Source organism: Sturnira hondurensis, unplaced genomic scaffold, assembly GCF_014824575.4.
Source record: "Sturnira hondurensis isolate 20B ecotype Veracruz unplaced genomic scaffold, ASM1482457v3 Scaffold0002638, whole genome shotgun sequence".
In the NCBI taxonomy this organism is placed as follows: Eukaryota; Metazoa; Chordata; class Mammalia; order Chiroptera; family Phyllostomidae; genus Sturnira; species Sturnira hondurensis.
The window spans coordinates 2,221,013-2,241,603 of record NW_028075269.1 but is presented as its reverse complement, the minus strand read 5'-3'; the positions used below and the strand labels follow the sequence as shown (position 1 = coordinate 2,241,603).

The following is a 20,591-nucleotide window of genomic DNA, read 5'->3' as shown; positions in this document are numbered from 1 at the left end:
TGGACTTTCAAAGTCCACAAAGGTGAAGCGGCCACTTATCACAATGGCATGAGAGAGCGTAGCAAACACAAACTCCCTGAACTACTGCAATTAATATTATTTGACAAGGCAACATAATTCTGAGAAAAATGCATTAAAATCAAATCCCTGTGTTGCTCCTCAGATTTACAGCACGCAGGCAGCAGCAACAGCTTCGGTAACCCAGGGACCTCTACGAATGTGTGTTTTGTTTTGCTTTGGAAATAGCTTCAGCCATCTTTTAAAAAAGCTAAGCACTAGTTTCTTTATTTGCCTCATGGGACTTAAAAAACACACAAATATGACATGTACAAATTCCCATTACAAGAGAGGCAAACAATATTGATTTCATAGCAAAAAGTGAATGTTATTTTATACACACACACACACACACACACACTCCAAGGGGAAGATGATGCATGCATCCCTAATTTCCATACATTTGCATAAATACATGTATAGACATTTCAAAATAATGACAGAGATATGTGAGGATGCTATCTGTATTGCCCTGTGACTTGACTTTATTTATTTTTCTTTCCTTTTTCTCAAGTCTGCTTTGGAGGTTCCCAAGTGTGCATGTGTATGAATGCATGCCATGTGTGTGCGCGCACTCACTTAGAATTTCACACCACTCCTCTCCAGTCCATGAACGGATAGGCCAAATAAATCAAATCATCCCATTAGTGATGAATATTTGGGCAGTTTCTGGGTTTTGATGAACGTAAACAATGCTGCAGAAACATCACTGCACGTGCACATGCTGAGCACGCGCTTTTCCAGAGCACGTTTCAAGAGGTAAGACTGGTGGAACCAAGAGAATTCCTGCACTGCTCTTCAGATTTATTGGGTAGCTTTTGTCAAAGTGCTGTTAGGAAGTTTCACCAAATTACACTCGGTCACATGTGAGGCTGTTTACCCCAAGATCACAAATTGAATAAACCCAATCGTTTAAAATCATCCCTCAATCTAACACACAAATACAGCAACTTACTCATTGTACATTATTCATCCTTCGTCATCAGCATGTCACCTCTGTACAGCAGCAATTTTTGACCTTTTCCATCCCATGGCACACATTAATTACTAAAATGCTGCGGCTTACCAAAAATATGTATCTTTTGCCAATCTTACAAAAAATTAACTTTGACTCATTCACACTGGACACATTGTTGTGTTGGCTGTTGTCATTTTTTTAATTTGACAATCCAAGGGAGAAGAGGTCAGTACCCCTGTCTAAACACTCAGGCGCTGCACGTTGTCAAAACTCCTGCAGCACACCAGTGTGCCACGGCCCCACAGTTGAAAACTGCTGGGACAGAGGATAATGTGCTGTGTGTCCTTGGGCAAGATACTCAGCCTTGCTGTGTCTCAGTTTCGTCACCTCTAATATGAGAATGATCATAATACCTAACTCAAAGAGTTATTTTCTGGGATTTTTTGGTACGTTTGCATCTTTTCCAGTGTGATTGTGTCTCCTTCCTCTTTAGTTGATTCAGTCAGTTAGCCCATATTTAATGAGGGCCTACAGTATATCGGGCTCCATTCTAGTTGCTGAGGACAGAGCATGGGGACAAGACCAAGTGGTAGCTCTCACGGAGCTTCTACCCCGATGGGGAGGACACTACAGAAACACATAAATGTACGGTGTTCTATCAGGTCATGTTAGTGAATAAAAACAAAGTAGGGCACAGAGCTAAGAGGCAGGAGGGGTGTTGTTTTAAACAGAACAGTCACAGGAAGTTTCTGTTTGAGGGCACACTGAAAGAAATGAGCATTGAGGCCGAGGGGACAAGAAACACAAAGTCCTGCAACAGGAATGTGGTTCGAGGAATAATGCAAAAATGTGATGAGAAAGGAGGGGGAGAGAAAAGAGAGAGGTCAGCTGAAAGGAGCCAGGAACCCAATGCTGAACCGAAAGGAAGAATCTGAATTTTATACTAAATGCTGAACTGCATTCCACAGAGAACACAGAGAGCAGCTGAACCTCTAGGCTTCCTCCCCTGGCAGATCCCTCGAGTCTGACCACAGGAAGGGCCCACTTGCCCTTGGAGCAAAGGGTCGCGGGGAATGGAGGCGGTCAGCCTGCCCTTCACAAACTCAGGCCAAGAGGCCAAGCTCAACAGACTCGTCATGTTGCACAGCCATGGCCCTGACCCCCCACACACCTTCTTCATCTGGCCCAAAAGCTACACTCAAAGCATTTTTCTTAGTCTCCGAGGCACAGTGCTCTTGCCGGTGGATAGACCAGGGACAAAAACCCTGACCTTGCTCAGCCACCGGGAGGGTGAAAGTGGCCTGCCACATGAGAATGCAGAGCCCAGGCAGGGTGGCAGCTCACGGCACATGCTAGGGCAGCAAGCCTACCTCTGCAGATGGTCCCGTTCCCCACGTAGCCCGGTTTGCAGGTGCAGCTGTGCCCCCGGACAGTGTTGGTGCAGATGGCATTCTCATCACAGTTGTGCTGCCCGCTGCCACACTCGTCGTGCTCTGTTTACAGGGTGAAAGAGAGAGACATCTTTTCTTAAGTTGGAATCACTGCTGTCGAAAAACTGAGCCGGAACTCCCCAAATAGGAATGACAGTGACCAGCATGTATCAGGGTCTTACAGCATGCCCGGCAGTTCTTGTGCCTGATGTGCTTGAAATCTCAACAGCTCTAAGGGATGGCTGTTATTATCCCCACTTTGCAGATAAAGTGAGTGTCAGAGAAGTCAGATGACCTGTGTGAGTCACAGGTCCCATATGTGTTTCTCAAAGGACATTACTTCTTCCACGTTCTGCGAAGGTTTCTACAGAGGCAGCGGTTCTCAACAGGGGGCATTTGGGGTCCTCTCCACCCCCTAGAACATTTGACAGTGCCTGACAATATTTTTATCATGATTTGTGATAGAGGATGCAACTAAAATCTAGTGGACAAAGCCCAGGGACACTGCTAAGCATCTTACAGTGCACAGGACAGCCCACCATGAGAATTCATTAGCACACAATGACAATGGTGCTGAGGTTGAGAAATCCTTCCTCTAAGGTTAGAAAAACCAAAAGACACACCTACATGAGAGATTCCATGGCTTCTTTTGAAAAACAGAGTGTGAGACTGAAAAAGGAAGACAGTTACATGGCCTGGCCAAGGAGCCCTGGCCGACGACTATTTTCGAAGAACTGGCACTGGGCACGGGTGGGTCGGCCATCACGGGGCTGTACTCAGCAGAGAAGCAATTTACTCACACGGCACTTTAAGGGCTTTCAGCAGTTTAACTCTAATTTTCCAGCGACCCAGTTTGCATAGGCTCCGAATTTCCCCTCTGGGTTGAGTGTGTAGTGATACCATCATCTACGGAGGGGGCAAAAGTAGGTTTAGAATTGTTCCTATGGAAAACACAGTAATTAATAAGTAATACTATGAGAATCAACCCTTTCGCATACTCACAACTGTAAACCTACTTTTGTCCCACCTTGTATATGCAAATAGTGGTGGCATCCTTGATCCCCAAGATGTGGGGGAGACACTCCAACACTACAAAAGGGAATGAAGATTTCCAAGAAATCAAGATTTCACAGAGAACTATGCTTTCCACTCACAATGAGGAAGTTTAAAGTCATCTAAGTAAATAAACAATCTAAGAAACTTTGTCTTTAATCCCTTTAACATCTGCTGGTATCACTTTTTAGGAATTTTAAGAAGAAAAATCAAGTAGGGTTATTCAATCACAAGAGATTATAGAGTAAGAATTGAAATCCCAGCTAAAAAACCCAAAGAAATAACACTAATTGAGCACAACCAACAATTCAATACAGTTTGTTAACTATCGTGTCCTATTAGACCAATGTAGCAACCAGTTGAAATACTGTCTTCATTAATTTTTATCCTAAATTCCCTAAAAGAGACCCAGAATGAGAAATGTTCAATTCTGCAAAGTAGAGCTGTTTTAGTCACCCACACGCACACACATGACTATTACAGATGTCTCCCATTCTCATCCCTTTACCCCCCCCCTCCACCCAGCCCCCACCCCCACCTTCACCATATTGTCCGTGCCCATGGGCTATGCATGTACACATGTATGTTCTTTGGCTAATCTCTCCCAGTCACCCCCACCCCCTCCCTCTGAGATCTGTCAGTCTGTTCCCATGTATCCATGCCTCTGATTCTGTTTTGTTCCTTAGCTTATTTTGTTAATTGGATTCCACATATAAGTGAGACACACATGACTCTTGATTTAACACCTTGGATTTTTCCAAAAATTCTTCTTTAGGCCTTAAGACCCACCCAGATTGTCAGTGAGAAACACGCCCAGGTTAGCTCACTGTGAGAGGGGGAGAGAAGAGTTATGAGGACATACTTCTAGTCTGCGCTGCAGTCATCTCCAGCAGACTCGAAAAATAGCGTAACCCTGGGGGTGTCTCATCAAATGTACAGACCTATCAAGTACCTGGTGTGGGCAGGTGCGATACCAGATGATTTTAGGAATGAAAAACGTCTAAGAATACAGACTTCGACTCTGAAAGCTTTCCCACCTCCCTTTTAAAAGTCACTTAACATATAATTATTAGTGTCTGTACTGGTACTGCAAAAAATAAGTAGATAAGATCTCAGCTCAAACGAATATTTTAATAAGGGCCACCAGACAGCAATGTGTAATACAGCAAGAAGAGATAAGAGTTGTAAGTAGGTGATCTTATACTTTATCATATAAACAAAGCATACTTTACAGTGAAAGGGGGTGTTCTGCTAATAATTGTGCCGGGTTGACAGGCATAACTCAGAGTGACCCCTGCAAGCCTGCACATGTGGTCATGCCAGACGAGAAGAACAAAGACCAGTACTAAGAGTTCATTGGAGAAAAGAAACTTCTGCTCATCAGGAGAGAAGCTTTCTTATAAAACATACTCTCGAACCAATCTTTAAAAAATGGTCATAATCTTTTCATCCAAAATTGTTAATAAAGTGTACTCCAGGAAAAAGAAAAGAAAAAAACCACTGTGAAGCAAGGTATTGTTTTATGCAACTTTCCAAAACTTTGGGCCATCCTTACCTACCTGATCTTTTTACAGCTTTGCTGAGGCATGATTAACAAATATATAAAATTCTAAGATACTTAAAGTGTACAGGGTGATGACTTGATATATGCATACCTTGCAAAAGGGTTCTCCCCATTGAGTTAATTAACATATGTACTTGACCTTACCTCCTAATACTATTAAAGCAGACCCTCTTCTCCAATGAGGGGCCCCATCGCTGCCCGACAAGTGCACGAGTTCATTCCTATTTTGTCACGTTGTTTCCCTGACTCAAACAGGCTCTCCCAACGTGGCTGGAATGCCTGCGCCCCGCCCGGCTCCACACCCACACTCTTACTGTGCAGCTTTCTTCACCTGCTCTTCAAACCACACGAATTCCACCCATCTTGAAACTTTTATTAAATGTAACGTCTTTACCTCTTTGTAGCCAATCACATCACAATATGCCATGATATTTATGTATTTCATCACCAATGTCTTATTAACTAACTGATTTTGAAGAAAGGAATTATAGAGTATTTTCTATAACCCTGACATTGCCTAACCTTCTACAACCATCACTCCTTCATGTAATGGTACTGAGCCTAGAGAGCGCCAAGCATTGCACTAAACATTGTGCATATGTCACTTAATTATCCCAAGAGTCATCTGAAGTTAACTTTGCTCATTTTACAATGAAGTAACTGAGACCAAAAAAAAAGGGGGCATTAAACAACCTGCATACGATCACAAGCTAATAAGTGGAGGAGCTCAGATATGTGACTCTAGACATCGGGGTCACCACCGCACCCTGAGCACTTGGAAGCAATGTGGCTGTGGCTGAAGCTAAGCCAAGACACGTGGGAGGGATTCCATAATGCCAAAAATGAAGACTGGGTTTTTTCTACACTGGCCCCAAATTCCCACTTAAGAACTGACCTATCCCCACAGGCAACTTGCTAGCTACGTGAACTTGAATCACTCAACCAGTCTATGTCTTAGTTTCTGAATATGCGCAGTGTGGATAATAATTGAGCCCACCTTGTAGGGTGATTGTGAGGACCAAATTAAATACTACAAGTACAATACGTACCACAGCACATTGCAGCTAGCAAGTGCTCCATTAGTACAATCTGTTCATTGTCCTTGTTGCTATTGCTACTACGACCACGAGCAGTGCCGCTACTTCTACCACGACTAATACTACTATTACCATTACCACTCCAATTACTTGTGAGCACACGCAATTGTGGCTTGGTGGTGAAAATGAATTTAGAAAACGTTCTCTTTCCATTATAGGCTGGTAGTGCAGGCAGGAAGGCTGTGAATAGAAAGGCGTGTGAAGATGAATTAGAATACCTCTCTGGAGATCCAAAGGAAGTAGCACTATGGATACCCAGAAAGAAGACTGTGGGTTGGAAAGGTGAAAGATGGATGCTTAAGAGTGCGGATGTATGACCTGAGTTCGATCATAGTCTATCTGGAGTGTCAAACCTCTCAGGACAGAGGGTAATGATGATGATAATTACCGTCATCATTGATAAATAAAAGCTGGCTAATATTTACTGAGCACTCATGGGCACTGTCATCGTCACATGATGCCTTCTCCTTCCGCCTTTCTCTCTTACAGGATGGCTCGGAAGGACTCCAACTAACCCACCTCTATAACATCACAATCAATTGTAATCAATAGCCATTATTAACAAACACATTGTTGTCCTTAGAAAACCAATCAGGACCCAAACGAGCTACTGAAACAGTCAACTCAGCTGTGGCTGCAAAGGCCTCGTGTTCAGGGTCTTGCTGGCTTGTGGCTTCACTCTGTTCAAAGAAACCTCTTATATTTTACAAAATTGTTACAATAACCTCACTGGGATATGGCAAGCAGGTCTTATTGGTCTTATTTCACAGGTGAAGAAATTGGGGTTTGGAGCACATCAAAGAGGCTTTTCCTGTAGGTACATAGATAGTAAGTTTTGCATCTGGAACTCCAACACTTACATCCTCATTCCTTCTCCTGCCTTCTTTCCAAAACCCCACCTTATTTTGTGATAAAAAGATTTCTACAATGTTGACCACTGTATAGGTAGTATTTACTTAAAAAAAATAATTACAGACTTGAAGTTGCAAAAGTAGAACAAAGTCCACGGTGTGCTCTTCCCACAGCTTCCCTAAATACCACCTCACATAGCTGTAGTCCAATATCAAAACCAGAAAACTGACATCGGTACATTACTGGGAACTGGTCCTCAGACCTAATTCAGCTTATACCATTTTTTAAACTTCATGCACTGTGCATGTGTGTGTATTTATGTGTGCAGTTATAAGCAAAGTTACCAACATGCAAATGTATATAACACCAATGCAGTCATGCTATATCTCTGTATTTGTACCTTCTCCTCGTTCCCCTACACCTATCTCCCCCAATCTTTGCCACTGTCAACTACGAATATGCTCTGTATAATTTTGAAAATGTTACATAAGCGGAATTACACAGTAAGTGAATTTTGAGGTTGACTATTTTCACTGAGCATAAGGTCCCTAATTCCATCCAGATTGCTCTATGTGTCCATAGATTATCCTTTTTCTTGCTGAGTAGTATTTCATTGTACAGATGTATCAGTTTGTTCAATCATTCACACATTGAAGGATACTGGGATTGCCTCCTATACTTTCCTATTATGAATGAATTTGATGTGAACATCTAGCTTGTACAGGTTTTTGTGTGAATGTATATTTTCATTACTCTGGAAAAAAATGCCCAATCTGTGACTCCAGGGTCGTCTGATAAGTGCATGTTTTGTTTTGTAATAAACTGCCAAAGGATTTTTCAGAATGGCTGTACTACTTTCCATTCCCACCAGCGTTGTATGAGTTTCCCACATCATTGTCAGTACTTGGTATTGTCACTTTTTAAATTTTAGTCATGTATGTGTGTATGTTGTGATACTGTCCTGTGATCTCAATTTGCATTTTGCTAATAGCTAATAATGTTGACCATCTTTTCACATATTCATTTGCTATCTATATCTTTAATGAGGACCTGTTGATGTCTTTTGCTCATTTTATGATTTATTTTTTCTGTTGAGTTTTAAGAACTCTTCATCTACTCTAAATATAAGGTTTTGTAGGATCTGCTGTTTGCACTTATTTTCTCACAATCTAAGTTTGTATTTTTATCCTCTTAGCTGTTTTTCACAAGCAAAATGTTTTACTTTTGATTACATTCAATTTATCTAAATTTTACAGAAGGTGCTTTTAATGTCCTATCTAAGAACTCTTAGCATAAACCTAGGTCTCAAACATTTCTCTCCTATTTTCCCTAACACTCTTGTTGAAAAGGCAATTTTCCTCCATCGAATTGCTTTTGTATCTCTGTCAACAGCCAATTGGTTATATGTGAGTTCCTCTGTTTCTGAATCCTCTCATCTTCCACTGATCTATGTGTCTGTTTCTCTGTCAGTACCACTGTCTTGATTAATTTAGGCAGATAGAAAGCCTTCATATCACATAGTCTTCTTTTTCAAAATTGTTTTAGTTCTAGTTCCTCTGCATTTTTACATAAATTTTAGATTAAGCTTGTCTATTTCTATAAAAGAAGTCTTACAGGGATTTTAACAGGAATTGTGTTAAACATAAAGAACAGTTTGTGGAGAAGTGATATCTTCATTATAGTGAGCCTTCCAATCCATGAATAATACTATTTACTCCTTCTTTGAGTTTTTCATCAGTGTTTTATACTTTTCAGCTTACAAATCATGTACATGTTTTATTAGCTTTATATCTTTTATTTAGATTTAGGCATTTCATTTTACTTTGGAGCAACTGTATACGATGTTTTTAATTTTGGTTTCCACACATCATTGACTAGTATATAATAACAAAACTGATTTTTGTGTATTTATTTTATACCTTGAGGCCCTGTTGAACCTATTCAGTATGTTTTGCAGATGCCTTAGAATTGTCTATGTAGACAAATTATACCACCTGTAAAAAGGACTAAGTTTGTTTCTTCCTTTCCAATTTGAATGCTTTATTTCCTTCCATCGGCTTGTTGCACTGGGTAAGATGTCCAGTGCTAGGTTGTACAAGAGTGCTGGGAGCTGATCACATTGGTTTGTTATCAATCTTAGGGTAAAGCATTCAGTGTTCCATTATTCAGTGCAATGTTAGCTCAATCTCACACCGCCTGTCAATGCTGGGTGGAGGTAGAAGTTCAGCTCCCTGCTGGGACCCATTGACAATGAAGCTGGGGGAGAGTGGAGCGCCAGTCAGCTTCGAATGGCACTGCTTGTTCATCCTCCACAGGGCTGGGCACAGTGGAGGCAGAGCTCCGGGCTGGCCCCTCTGACGTTTGTAGAGATGGCATCGGCATACTGCCTACCTCTGCTAAGCAGGTTCTCCACTGACACATGACTCAAGTAGGGTAGGTCTCTCCAAAAAGGTTTTCTGCTACCCTAGCCCCCCCCCTTTCCTAGTTCTTCCCCTAGGAGGAGTGGAGCTGGAGTCTCTCGGAGATTTTTCTCTCCATGCCTGTTGGTGGTTTTAGGCTGCAGACTCCCTTAGCAACCCACGGAAATATATGGGAGGCGAAAAGAAAAAGACAGGCTCACGCCTTCCTGTTCCTCAAGGCCAAAGTTCCTCAGTAGTTCACCTTCTTCTTTTCACCTTTCAGAGTCTTCCTGGGTTATTTGTTGTTACATCCAAGAGATTTGTATCTGTGAGAGGAAGGACCTGGGAGGAATGGAGCTAGTCCATCTTGACCAGATACAAAAATCTTTAGTGTCTTTAATTTTTTTTTAAAGATTTTATTTATTACTTTTAGAAAGAAGGGAATGAAGACAGAAAGAGAGGGAGACAAACATCAATATAAGAGAGAAACATCAATCAGTTGCTTCCCACATGCCCCCAACTGGGGACCAAACCCACAACCCAGGCACCTGCTCTGATTGGGAATCAAACCAGCAACCATTTGGTTTGCAGAACGATGCCCAACCCACTAAGTCACACCAGTCAGAACTTCAGTGTATTTAATTTAAAAGCAACTAGTCACTTTCCTTCTCTACTTTTCTTAATAGTACTAATTAGGATTTGTTTCATAAACTAATTAGGATTTTTCATAAACATACTATGAACACATTTATTAATTTAGTATATTTAATGAGCAAATGTTATGAGCTAGATGCTGCTGTAAATGTTTATACCATTCATATGGGCTAAATAGTATTATCATTCATATTTTTAAATGAGGAAATAGCCATAGAGTTTGTAAGAGACCCAATGTTATAGTGTGGTAGTTTTAAATCAAGGCAGTCAAACCAGGCCAAAGAGTTGGAGCCATGTGGTTTCAGTCATTCTTGAAATCTCTTAATCTCTTGTAATCAATCCATCACCGAGTCTTGTTGATTTTTCTTCCTCAGTATCTTTCAAATTCATTCTTATGTCTCCATTTCCACCACTCACATCCATGGCACCGTCATCTCCCCCACATCTAAGCTACCATCACTCTGGTGGCTGCCATAGCTTCTCAGTGGATCCCCTCACATTCACTCCTGCCCCTTTAGTGTACTCTTCATACTGCCCTTAGAGTGGTTTTTCAGGAATTCAAATGTGATCATCTTGCCGTCCTTTCTAAAACTCTTCAGTCACTTCCCATTGGCCTCAGAATGTGGATATTCATTTTCAATATGACTTCTGGGGTCCATCACAGTCTAACCCCCACCTAACGGCCGTAATTCACGTTCACTTTTGCCTGCTCTGCCCCCTCCGCACTGCCTTGATCTTCTTGAGTAACAAGACTCTGCCCTCTTGGCTCACAGGCACTTTCACAGGTTCTTCCCTCTCCTCCTAGTTAACAACTCAGTCAACACTTGCTTATCTTTGGTAACTCAACTTGTCTCCTCAGACAAAGAACTGATTTCCTTGATTGGGAAGTTTCCCTTTGATATACTCATATAACCTCAGCCCCTCTCCTTCAAAGGGCTAATCACTGTTATAATTTTATGTTTATTAGTGCGTTTTATTAATGTTTGTCTGCTATACTGGAGCACAAATGAAGATAGAAAATACTGTACCTTTCACTTCTTTATTCCTCGGCTCTAAGCAAAGCTTATGGAACCTAGCAAGTGCCTAATACAAATACCTGTTTATAAAAGGAAGGACCATCTATAGGAAGGAAGGAGGAGGGAAGGGAGCAACAGAAAAAGAGGGACGACAGAACAAAGTAAGAGAGTGTTACTGTCTCTGGCACCGAAAGCTGCAGACAGGTCAAGGAGAACTAAGACAAGAAAAAGGTCATTGAGCCAGGCAGTTGCAGGAAGCAGAAGAGAAGAGCCTGCAAGTGAAACCTGATTAAGTAATGCTACCTGGATATATTTATTCATCACCATGACTTTGTGACGGAGAACGGGAGATGTCAGGGACCCTGTTTGAGGCAGGGCATTTGTCTCACAAAGAACTGCCGGACACACTCACTGCACTCAGAAAAAAAATACTTGCAAACCACACACCTTATTAGTGACTTGAATCCAAAATGTATAAAGAGCCTTTACAGCCCAGTCACAAAAAGATGACTCAGTGAGAAAACAGAGGAAGCATTTACATAGACATTTCTCCTGAGAAGACGCTCAAACGGCTAACGTGCACATGAAGAGGTGCTCAGCATCTTCAGTAAGCGGGGAACCCCAGCAAAACCACTCCCACCCACTGGAATGGCTGTACCCAAAACGACAGGCAGGAAGTGTTTAGGATAATGTGGTGAAACGGAATCCCTTGTGCATTGTTAGTGGGAATGCACAATGTTTGGGAATTAATTTGGCAGTTCTGCAAACTATTCAACACAAGGTTACCACATCTTTCAGTAATTCTACTCCTTGGTATATACCCAAGAGAAATAAAAACACATGTCCACACAAAGACTTGAATACAAATGTTCACATCAGCATTATTCAAAACAGCCAAGCTGTGCAAACAACCCAAATGTGAATCAGCTGAGGATGGATGCATCAAGAAAATGTGGTACTGCCATGTAATGTCATATTATTCAGTAAGAAAACAGCATGAAGCACTGCTATGTACTACATACAATATGTATCATGGATTAACCTCCAAAACATTCTACTAAATGAATGAACTTGGCCACAAAAGACGACATATTATGTGACCCCATTTACATAAAATGTCTCAACTAGGCAAATCTAGAAAGAGTGAGTACCTAGGACTTGGCTGGGGGGAATGGGGTAAGACTGTTAATGGGTACCCGTTCTGTCCCTGGGGTGACAAAAATGTTCTAAACTTAGATTATAAAAATGGGTATACAACTCTGAAAATATATTTAAGACCACTGAATTATATCCTTTAAGTAGGTGAACTGTATGCTACCTAAGTTATGTCTCAATAAAGCTTTTAAAATTATTAAGGAGAAAGTTCTCAAATAAGTTAAGACCTTTATCTCTGCCCATGTTCTAAGACAGGCATCTTCAAACTCATCAGCAGTCATTCCTAGATGAAATGATTTTCAGCAAATGCAAGTTAGAAATGTTATTTTGCTAAGATCCAAGAAATTTGCCATATTTTGTTAATTAAAAACAGCATTTATTTAATAAATAAAAAAAAGCATTTATTTAATAAATGCTGTTTAGTAATATTTTGGCAAAAGCAATTATATGTAAAATGTATGCATCAATTACAAAGTGATCCCCAATTTTTTTTTAAGATTTTATTTATTTATTTATCTTTAGAGGGGAAGGGAAGGAGAGAGGGAAAGAAATATCAATGTATGGTTGCCTCTTGTGCATCACCTGCTGGGAACTGGCCTGCAACCCAGGCATGTGCGCTGACTGGGAATCGAACCACGATCCTTTGGTTCACAGGCCCGTGCTCAATCCACTGAGCTACACCAACCAGGGCAGATCCCCTATTTCTTAAATGTGAAATCTGAAAACCTATGTCTTACACTCAACAAGAACCTATGTTATTTGTAACCTAACACAATGCTTGAATTAAAGAAACAAATTTCTAAGTCAAAATAAATACAACTCTAAGCCCCCTATTTGCCAGAAGGAACATCCAAATCTCATGCCTCACTGGGCTCCTTTCCAGCCCACTCTGTCCGCTGCAGGAACCCACTACGGCCCTGCAGGTCTTGGACACAAGACTGTGAGAGAGCCATTTGATTTTTACACTGATTACTGCCATTGTCTGTACAAAGGAGCCTGAAGCCTTGTTAATTCCCTGCTAAACTCAGGTGCTGAGATTTTTGCCAAGACCAGGTGCCCTCGTATCAGGGCCCTGAATTTTTGGGTGTACCACAAATCCACTCCCCCCACCCTGGGGGACACCACTTTAAGAAGCTACAGATCTCCATCTTCCCTCTCCTGGGCCTAAGTGGCCTTTACTTCAGACCACTTTTACCTTCCCAAACACCAAACCAAAAATCCCAGCATCTTCTGGGCAACTGGTTCTCAATGAACGTGGACTCACTCTTTCCACTGGCAACGGGGCTTTAGGTCCTCGGGTCTGGAAGCTGCCCTTGACTCAAAACAAAGCCCAGAGGAGGAGGGTTTGGGGCAGAATGGGCATGGCAAGTAGGGTTGCAGAGAAGATGGAGATGAGGAGAGGACGAAAACTAACTAGTTCCCAGCCCTTCTTTGTGTGCGTGTGATTTGCATGAAATAGCCTTTTATTTCAATTATTGCATTTTGTATACACCTTTTCTAATTTCTCCACAGGACTAAGAAACAAAACACAAAGTAGCTAGCCAATCAAGTGCTTTTCTATTTGGATATATAGTTTTATGTATCGAATATGGCAGGTTATACATAATACACATTAATTCCTTATATATGATGTTTGTACATAAACAGGAAGTCTATAAAACACATGCTCAACTATTAACAGTGATTTACAAAGTAGGGGATTGAATAGAGGATGAATGGAAGGCACTCGCACCGTTCATTCACTCTGTACTTTTAAAGTTTTACAATCAACATGATCTTTTATTACTAAACAGATAATAGAAGTTTTGGGGGGTTTTGTTCACTTTTGTTTTTTGTTATTTTTAGAAGAAAAAAATGGTTTCCAAATACATCCAGTTTTGCATGGAAAAGCAGAGCTGTGGTGGCTGACAGACTGGGACACAAGTCCCGAGAGATGTGACAAACTGCCACACTTGCTCTGGCCTCCGTGTGTGTGAAACGTGGACAAGAACTCCATGGTCACTGACCAGAGAACGCAGTTTTGTCTCTGCCTCCTCAGATCTGTACGGATTCCATGACAGCGGAGATGTTCAAGAAGCCTTTCTATAATGAATGTTTATGAAAAGAAATTCTGTTAAGCACCCGTATCCACTGGGGCACACACTGGATCCTCCAAAAAGTACAGAGGCCCTCACCACCACCTCCATCACCATTGTCATCACAGTGTGGGGCTGGCCTATGTGTTCCATGAACCCTTCCTCAATGACTCTAAGAAGATTTACTAGGAGATTTGTTACCCTCCGTTATGCCCCCAAGGCTCTGAGTTCAAATCCAGTGTTGTCACTTGCTCACTTTATGATTTAAGCAAGAATACCTAATGTCTTTAAGCCCCAAGACTGTCACTTGAAAATGAAAGCAGTGAGGCCCATCCCACAGAGCTGCTGGGAAGATGAACTGAGAACATGGGGACAAGTGTCTAGCAGTATGCCAACTAAGTAATATGGATTCAATGAGTGCTAGTTTTGTTCCACGAGGATACTTAGAAATGCATCATCAAACTGCAAAATTAGGGAAAAGCTGAACTGTGGTCCAGTGGTTCTGGGTCTCTTTTAAAGCACCTCGTCCAATAGGAATACTCAAAGTGAAAATACAAGAAAGAAGTGAAATTGTTGTTTGACTTTGCTTTTCTGTAACGGTCACACAAGCATCCCCCAAAGTGGCCCTTTTTCTGAAGCCCTTTATCTGGCTACTGTGAAGAGGTTGTTTTGTGTTTCTTCTGGTTCCAGGCCTACCCAGATGGACCTGGAAGAAAACTGCCTAATCGTGAAACATGGGAAGAAAAATAATACTGCGTTGATAGTGTTCTCTGTCATAGAAGTTTGCCATCTTCATTAGGGTTTCCTGGTGTGAAGCAAGGTGGTGGTGCAGAAAGACAAAAGGAACCTGGAGAAAGACTGGCAAAGGGGAAAAGTGTCTTTCCCTCCTCTTTTCACTGGTGACTGTAACTCTCTATGCAAGTGCACTGCGGGTCAGGTGATCCGTGAGGTCCCAAAGGCAAATGCCATAGAATGAAAGGAAAACACAACCCTGGGGATGTGATAGTCCTATGACCCTGCTTTCCAACACACCCCTTCATTCCTACTGAAGTCTTCTTCCATACCCTACTACAGTAGATTAAATAGTGCCACCCCCCCCCCAAATTCATGTCCACTAGAACCTCCGAATGTGACCTTTTCTGTAAACAGGACCTTTGCAGATGTAGTTAGCTAAAATGAGACCCTACTGCTTTAAGGCAGGCCCTAAATCCAGTGACAGCTGCCTTCGTAAGAAGATGAAAAGATGCACAGAGCTACACCAAGGCAGAAGACCACATGGAGACAGAGGCAGAGATGGAGTTCGGCTGTCACTGTAAAGGAGCCACCAGAAGCTGCAGAGGCAGGGGAGAATTCTCTCCCGGAGCCGTTGCAGGGAGCACGGCCCGGCTGACTACTGGACTTCGGATTCTGACCTCCACGATGTGAAAGAAAAGAATTCTGTTGTCTTAAGGCACCCTGTGGGTGGCAATTTGTTACAGCAATGCTGGAAAGCCCAGCTACCCACCTTAGGTCTAATCTCACACCATAAAGTGCTGAGACAACAGTAAAAGGCCAAGTCCCGTTGCCCTGCAGTTTCCCAAAATGAGACAACGGAGGATGGAGGGAAAGGTGGTGGGGATACAAGGCCGTAATGAAATCACTGTGATGTGGAGAAAGGGGAGTAAGGAGGGTAGTAGAGACAGACAGACAGACTGGGCTTGAACCACAGTCCCATAGTAAGCAGCTCTAAAATATCAATCTGTTAGCCCTTCTGAGGCTCACATTCCCCATCTTTAAAGCACAGAGGATACTACTTACCCTGCTGTGGAGTTGTAAGCACTGAAAAAGGTATTTGAAAGTTTGGACAGTGCCTAATGTACAGTAAGTGTTAGTTTTGCTTTTTTTTTCCAATTAGGTAGGGTTGGACTATGAACCCTAGAAAACTAGAAAAGATATACCAGGCCTGCTACCAAAGAAACTGCCAACCTGGAATTATCTAGGACCTACTTAATTGGGATTAAGAGAGGCTGAGCATCTGTCCCTGCTGCCTCCACTCACTGAAGAATATTCCTGGGAATCTGTATTAACAAGAAAATCTCCGGAGCAGAGGAGGATCCTCGGCTTTCTCAGCCTCGTGGCCTGGGGAGTACACTGTCTTGTCTGACACCCATTACAGGTTGCCTTCTTTCTGCTTCGTTGCTGGCTTGGTGCCGCCAGCATGGAGGGAGGGTACAATGCCAGATTCTTCCCAGCCACCTCCGCTGCAGTGGGCATACGGGGAGTATGTTGGGAGGTTTCAGTGACGGATTTCTTTCATGGATGAAGAGGAAGAAGGAAAGGGAAGAAGAAAAGGAGGACAAAGACAAACATCTTGAGAGCTCTGTGGTCCTCTCCCTGCCTTCAGCTGCCCTTTCTCCCTCCTGATCAGACATGTAACAATAGTTTACAAAAGGAACTTTCTTCAATAGTAGGTGATTATTCAGTACCTATTAAGTGCTAATAAGTGCTAGGCACAGAAGATACAAGGGCAAGAACAGATATTGGTCCTGCCCTCATAAAGCCTATTGTCTAGAGACAAAAAAAAAAAAAAAAACCCACAACAACAACCCATACATACAAAAAAACAGGCCCTTCTAATCCAAGATGATAACACACAGAAGGGGAACAGAGTACCGGCAAGGAGTCAGGAGGGACTTCCTGGAGGAAGAGACACATAATGATAAGACTGACTAGGAATTACTCAGGCAAAATAAGAAAGGGGGTCAACTCTGAAAGTGACGGGTTAGACAGAGATCAGGTTAGACAGAGATCAGGTTAGACAGGCGGATACACTCAGTCCAAGCTCCAAAGCGACACCAGAGCTCTGTACACAGTGTGTCATTACTGCGAGGTGACAGGTCTATAAAACTGCCCCGACAAATACTGAGGTAGAAACACAAGACAGAGAAAATGACCCGGTTTTCACACACACCATACATGCTGTGGGCCAGGACTGCTGTCGACAGACAACAAAGCTTCCAGAAATAAGTTATGGCTGCCTCTCCCCCGTGGATAACTCCTGGTGCTCACAGGTAGCAACGGATATTTTGTTCTCAGCGGTGTCTGCAGGCTTTCTAAAAAATGGCCACAACAGCACCCCATCTCACATGCTATTCTGCAGTGTAACTTTGTCCTTCCCCATCAAGCAGGCCAGTCTAATCACCCGTCCCCCCACTCCTTTAATCTGGGCTGTTTTAGATACGTGTTTGTAACCAAGGGAATGTGACAAAGTATGGTCCATGACTTCCAAGGCGAGGTCAGAAGACATCTGGCAGCTTCCAGAAAGTTCATCCTCTGGGTGTCCCATCTTAGGAGGTTACTTCTGCGAACCCAGCTGCCAGGCTACGAAGAGTGGAGGATACAGGCCAGGCACAAGCCCACACCCCAGCCAGGGTTCCCAGCTGAGCTCAGTCTTGCTCAATGATAATCCCAGGCACCGCTTGTCAGCCCTCTGAGTCTTCCAGCCCCCAAATCTTCCCATCTGAGGCCCAGATATCAAGGAGATACAAGCCATCCTTACCGGACACTGCCTGGATTATTCACTCGCAGAAGTGATGAGCAGAGCAGACTGGTGCTTGTTTTATACCACCTAGTCTGAGGGGGCCGTTACACAGCAGTGGAACACAGGACAGTCTCCCTGGCTGGGAGCCCCAGGCCTAGTGCAAATCGGGAGCTATTCGAGGCCTTGCAGAACCAGGCTGAAATGCAATCAAAGACTCTTTTCCTCTGAGACAGCCTTCCATCTTCAAAAGGCGGTGTATTAAAGGGTGACTCACTGTCGGTGGTTTCTGTCTTTACGACGCAAAGTCTTCAGTTAGCACCTAACACAGGTGAACTCTGAAAGGAACCTAAAGAGGGGCAATTCGGTGCCAATCAAAATATATTTTCATCAGTATCAACTAATGATTGCCCTGGGAGCTTCAAGGCACATGGACTGTCAAAATCTGTCACCAAATTCTACATCCAGTCCCTCTGGTAGATGCTGTCTAATGATGTACTCACAGGGGAGGAGCTAGAAAATCAGACCAACAAAGCCAAAGGCTTCTGGAGAGTTTACAAGGCCAGAAGCACAGACCGAGGTCAGAGATGAGGTTCTGTCCTGCCTAGAGGGGAGGAGGGCAGTGAGGAAAAATCTGAGCTCTGGACACACCCAGCCTTAGGTTAAAGTCTCAGGTCTGCTCCTGGGAGACTGTGTGCACTTACACTTGTGATTGCTTATTCCTCACAGTGTTCCTCCTGGAGTAACAGGGCTGGATAAAGATTGAATTAAATAATATGCATGCACTATTATTTTTTTAAAGATTTTATTTTTATTTCATTTTAGAGAAAGGAGAAGGGAGGGAGAAAGAGAGGGAGACAAACACTGATGTGTAAGAAAGGCATCGATCAGGCCCCAAATAGGTACCTGGTCCATAACCCAGGCTTGTGCTCTAAGCGGGAATCGAACCCACGACCTTTCAGTTTGCAGAATGATGCCTAACCCATTGAGCCATACTAACTGGTCAGGGCTGTATGCGACATTATTCAAATATTCATCATGCACATGCTGTGTGTTTGCACCATTCAAAGCTTAGAGAAAAAAATGGTGAGCAAAGATAACTGCCTTGTTGTACTGGAGATCACACTCTAGTGGAGGAAGACAACCAACAAATAAATATGTAAAGCAATATGTAATATAATTGGGGTAGTGATAATTAATCTGGGGGAAAGAAAGAATGAGGGGTTGGGGGTGCTGAGGGCACTAAATTAGATAGAGAAATCTGGAAAGTCTTCTCTGACAACATTTTAACATAGACTCAGATGAAATGAAAAAGGAAGCCGCTGGGGAACAGCATTCTAGGCAGAGAGAAGGACAAGAAGGAGGCCTGAGGTTGCAGAGGTCGAGGGAAGAAAAGGGATGACAGCAGAACATCCCATCTTCTGTGTGGCCAGGGGCCAAATCACGTGGGTCCTTTGAAGCCATCAGGATTGTCCTCTAAGTGTGGTGGGAAGCCATTGGCAGGCTCCCATCACCCTCTACATTAATTGCCGAGCACGGCACCTGGCATGTTATAGCACAAGCTGGAGAAGCAGTTGGAGAAGCACGTTACTACGAACTAATGTCAAGGCAGGACAGCAGAAACATTCCCCATCAGCAGCACTGTGTCAGCCCCACATTCAAAGCAAGTGGTGAGAGCGGGAGAGTGGAGGCCCTGCAGACTCCAAGTGGGGCTGCGGTTTTGGCCAGATCTGTAAGAGGTAGAAACAAGGAAACAAAACGAAGCCTGAAAAAAATGCCTGGCGTGTTGTTCTCATGCAGACTACATGACTCTGTTCTTCATGAAAATCCAAACTGGGAAGTGACAACTCTTCATGCAAGAAAATAAGGCTTGTGACTAAGTCAGTAAAGCTCACGTAGCTTGTTGAGGATATGACTGGGCCTCATTTCTGTCCTTGACTTAAAGACCTAAGTCTTCACCGTCTAACAGGGAAGCGACTAGTCACATGTGGCTTTGAGCTCTTAAAATACAGCTAGTTTGGACTGAGGTGCCCCCTAAAGGCAAAATACACACTGGGTTTCAGAACTTATTTCCACAAACAGAATGTGAAATATCTCAGTAGTTTTTTGATATTGATTACCTATCAAAATAATATGTTGGATAGACTGAGCTAAAATAAATTTGTTAAATTTTATAGTATTTCACTCATTTCATTTGATTGTCTCAATTGGGCTACCAGAACATTTAAAATTATGCACGTGGCCAGCATTATATATCTATTGGACACTGGTGTATCGGGTGCTTCTCCAATGTGGGCAAAGAAATAAATAGAGAAACAGATTTTTTTTTCATTCCTAAGGAGGGTGACAATTAGGTTTATCTTGAAAGCTGGGTCTGTCTGATTATAGCTGTCTGGAATGTTATAGTAGAAAGCATACAAGGCCCTATTCCTGGGAAGATTGCTGGGGCTAATTTATAATATTTCCCATGGACAGAGGAGGAATCTGAGAAAGTCATACACAGTGTAATGAGTATTTTTATATGGGAGTAATAATATCAATAATTTTTGAGAGCACATTTTGCAGCAAGCATGTGGTAGACATTTACTCTTGCTACATATATTCCATTTACAATCGTATTCTATTTTTCATTCTAACCTTGAAGAGGGGTGATTACTACCCCTGTTTTAACTATGCGAAAAACCAAAGGCACAGCGGTTAGTTTCCTAAACCAATTAGAACCCACGTTCAGGACTTGAACCTAAGGCAGCATCTCCCCAAAGCT

General features: G+C 42.6%; 1 protein-coding gene across 3 annotated transcripts in view; it reads right to left on the bottom strand.

Moving 5' to 3' along the window:
- NELL1 (neural EGFL like 1) overlaps positions 1–20,591 on the bottom strand; it is a 729,607-nt gene that overhangs the window by 276,650 nt on the left and 432,366 nt on the right. For all 3 annotated transcript variants that reach the window (XM_037040389.1, XM_037040387.1, XM_037040388.1), the window contains one exon: positions 2,386–2,508. In XM_037040389.1, the coding sequence (XP_036896284.1) occupies positions 2,386–2,508 (123 nt within the window). The remainder of the gene's footprint in view (positions 1–2,385; positions 2,509–20,591) is intronic.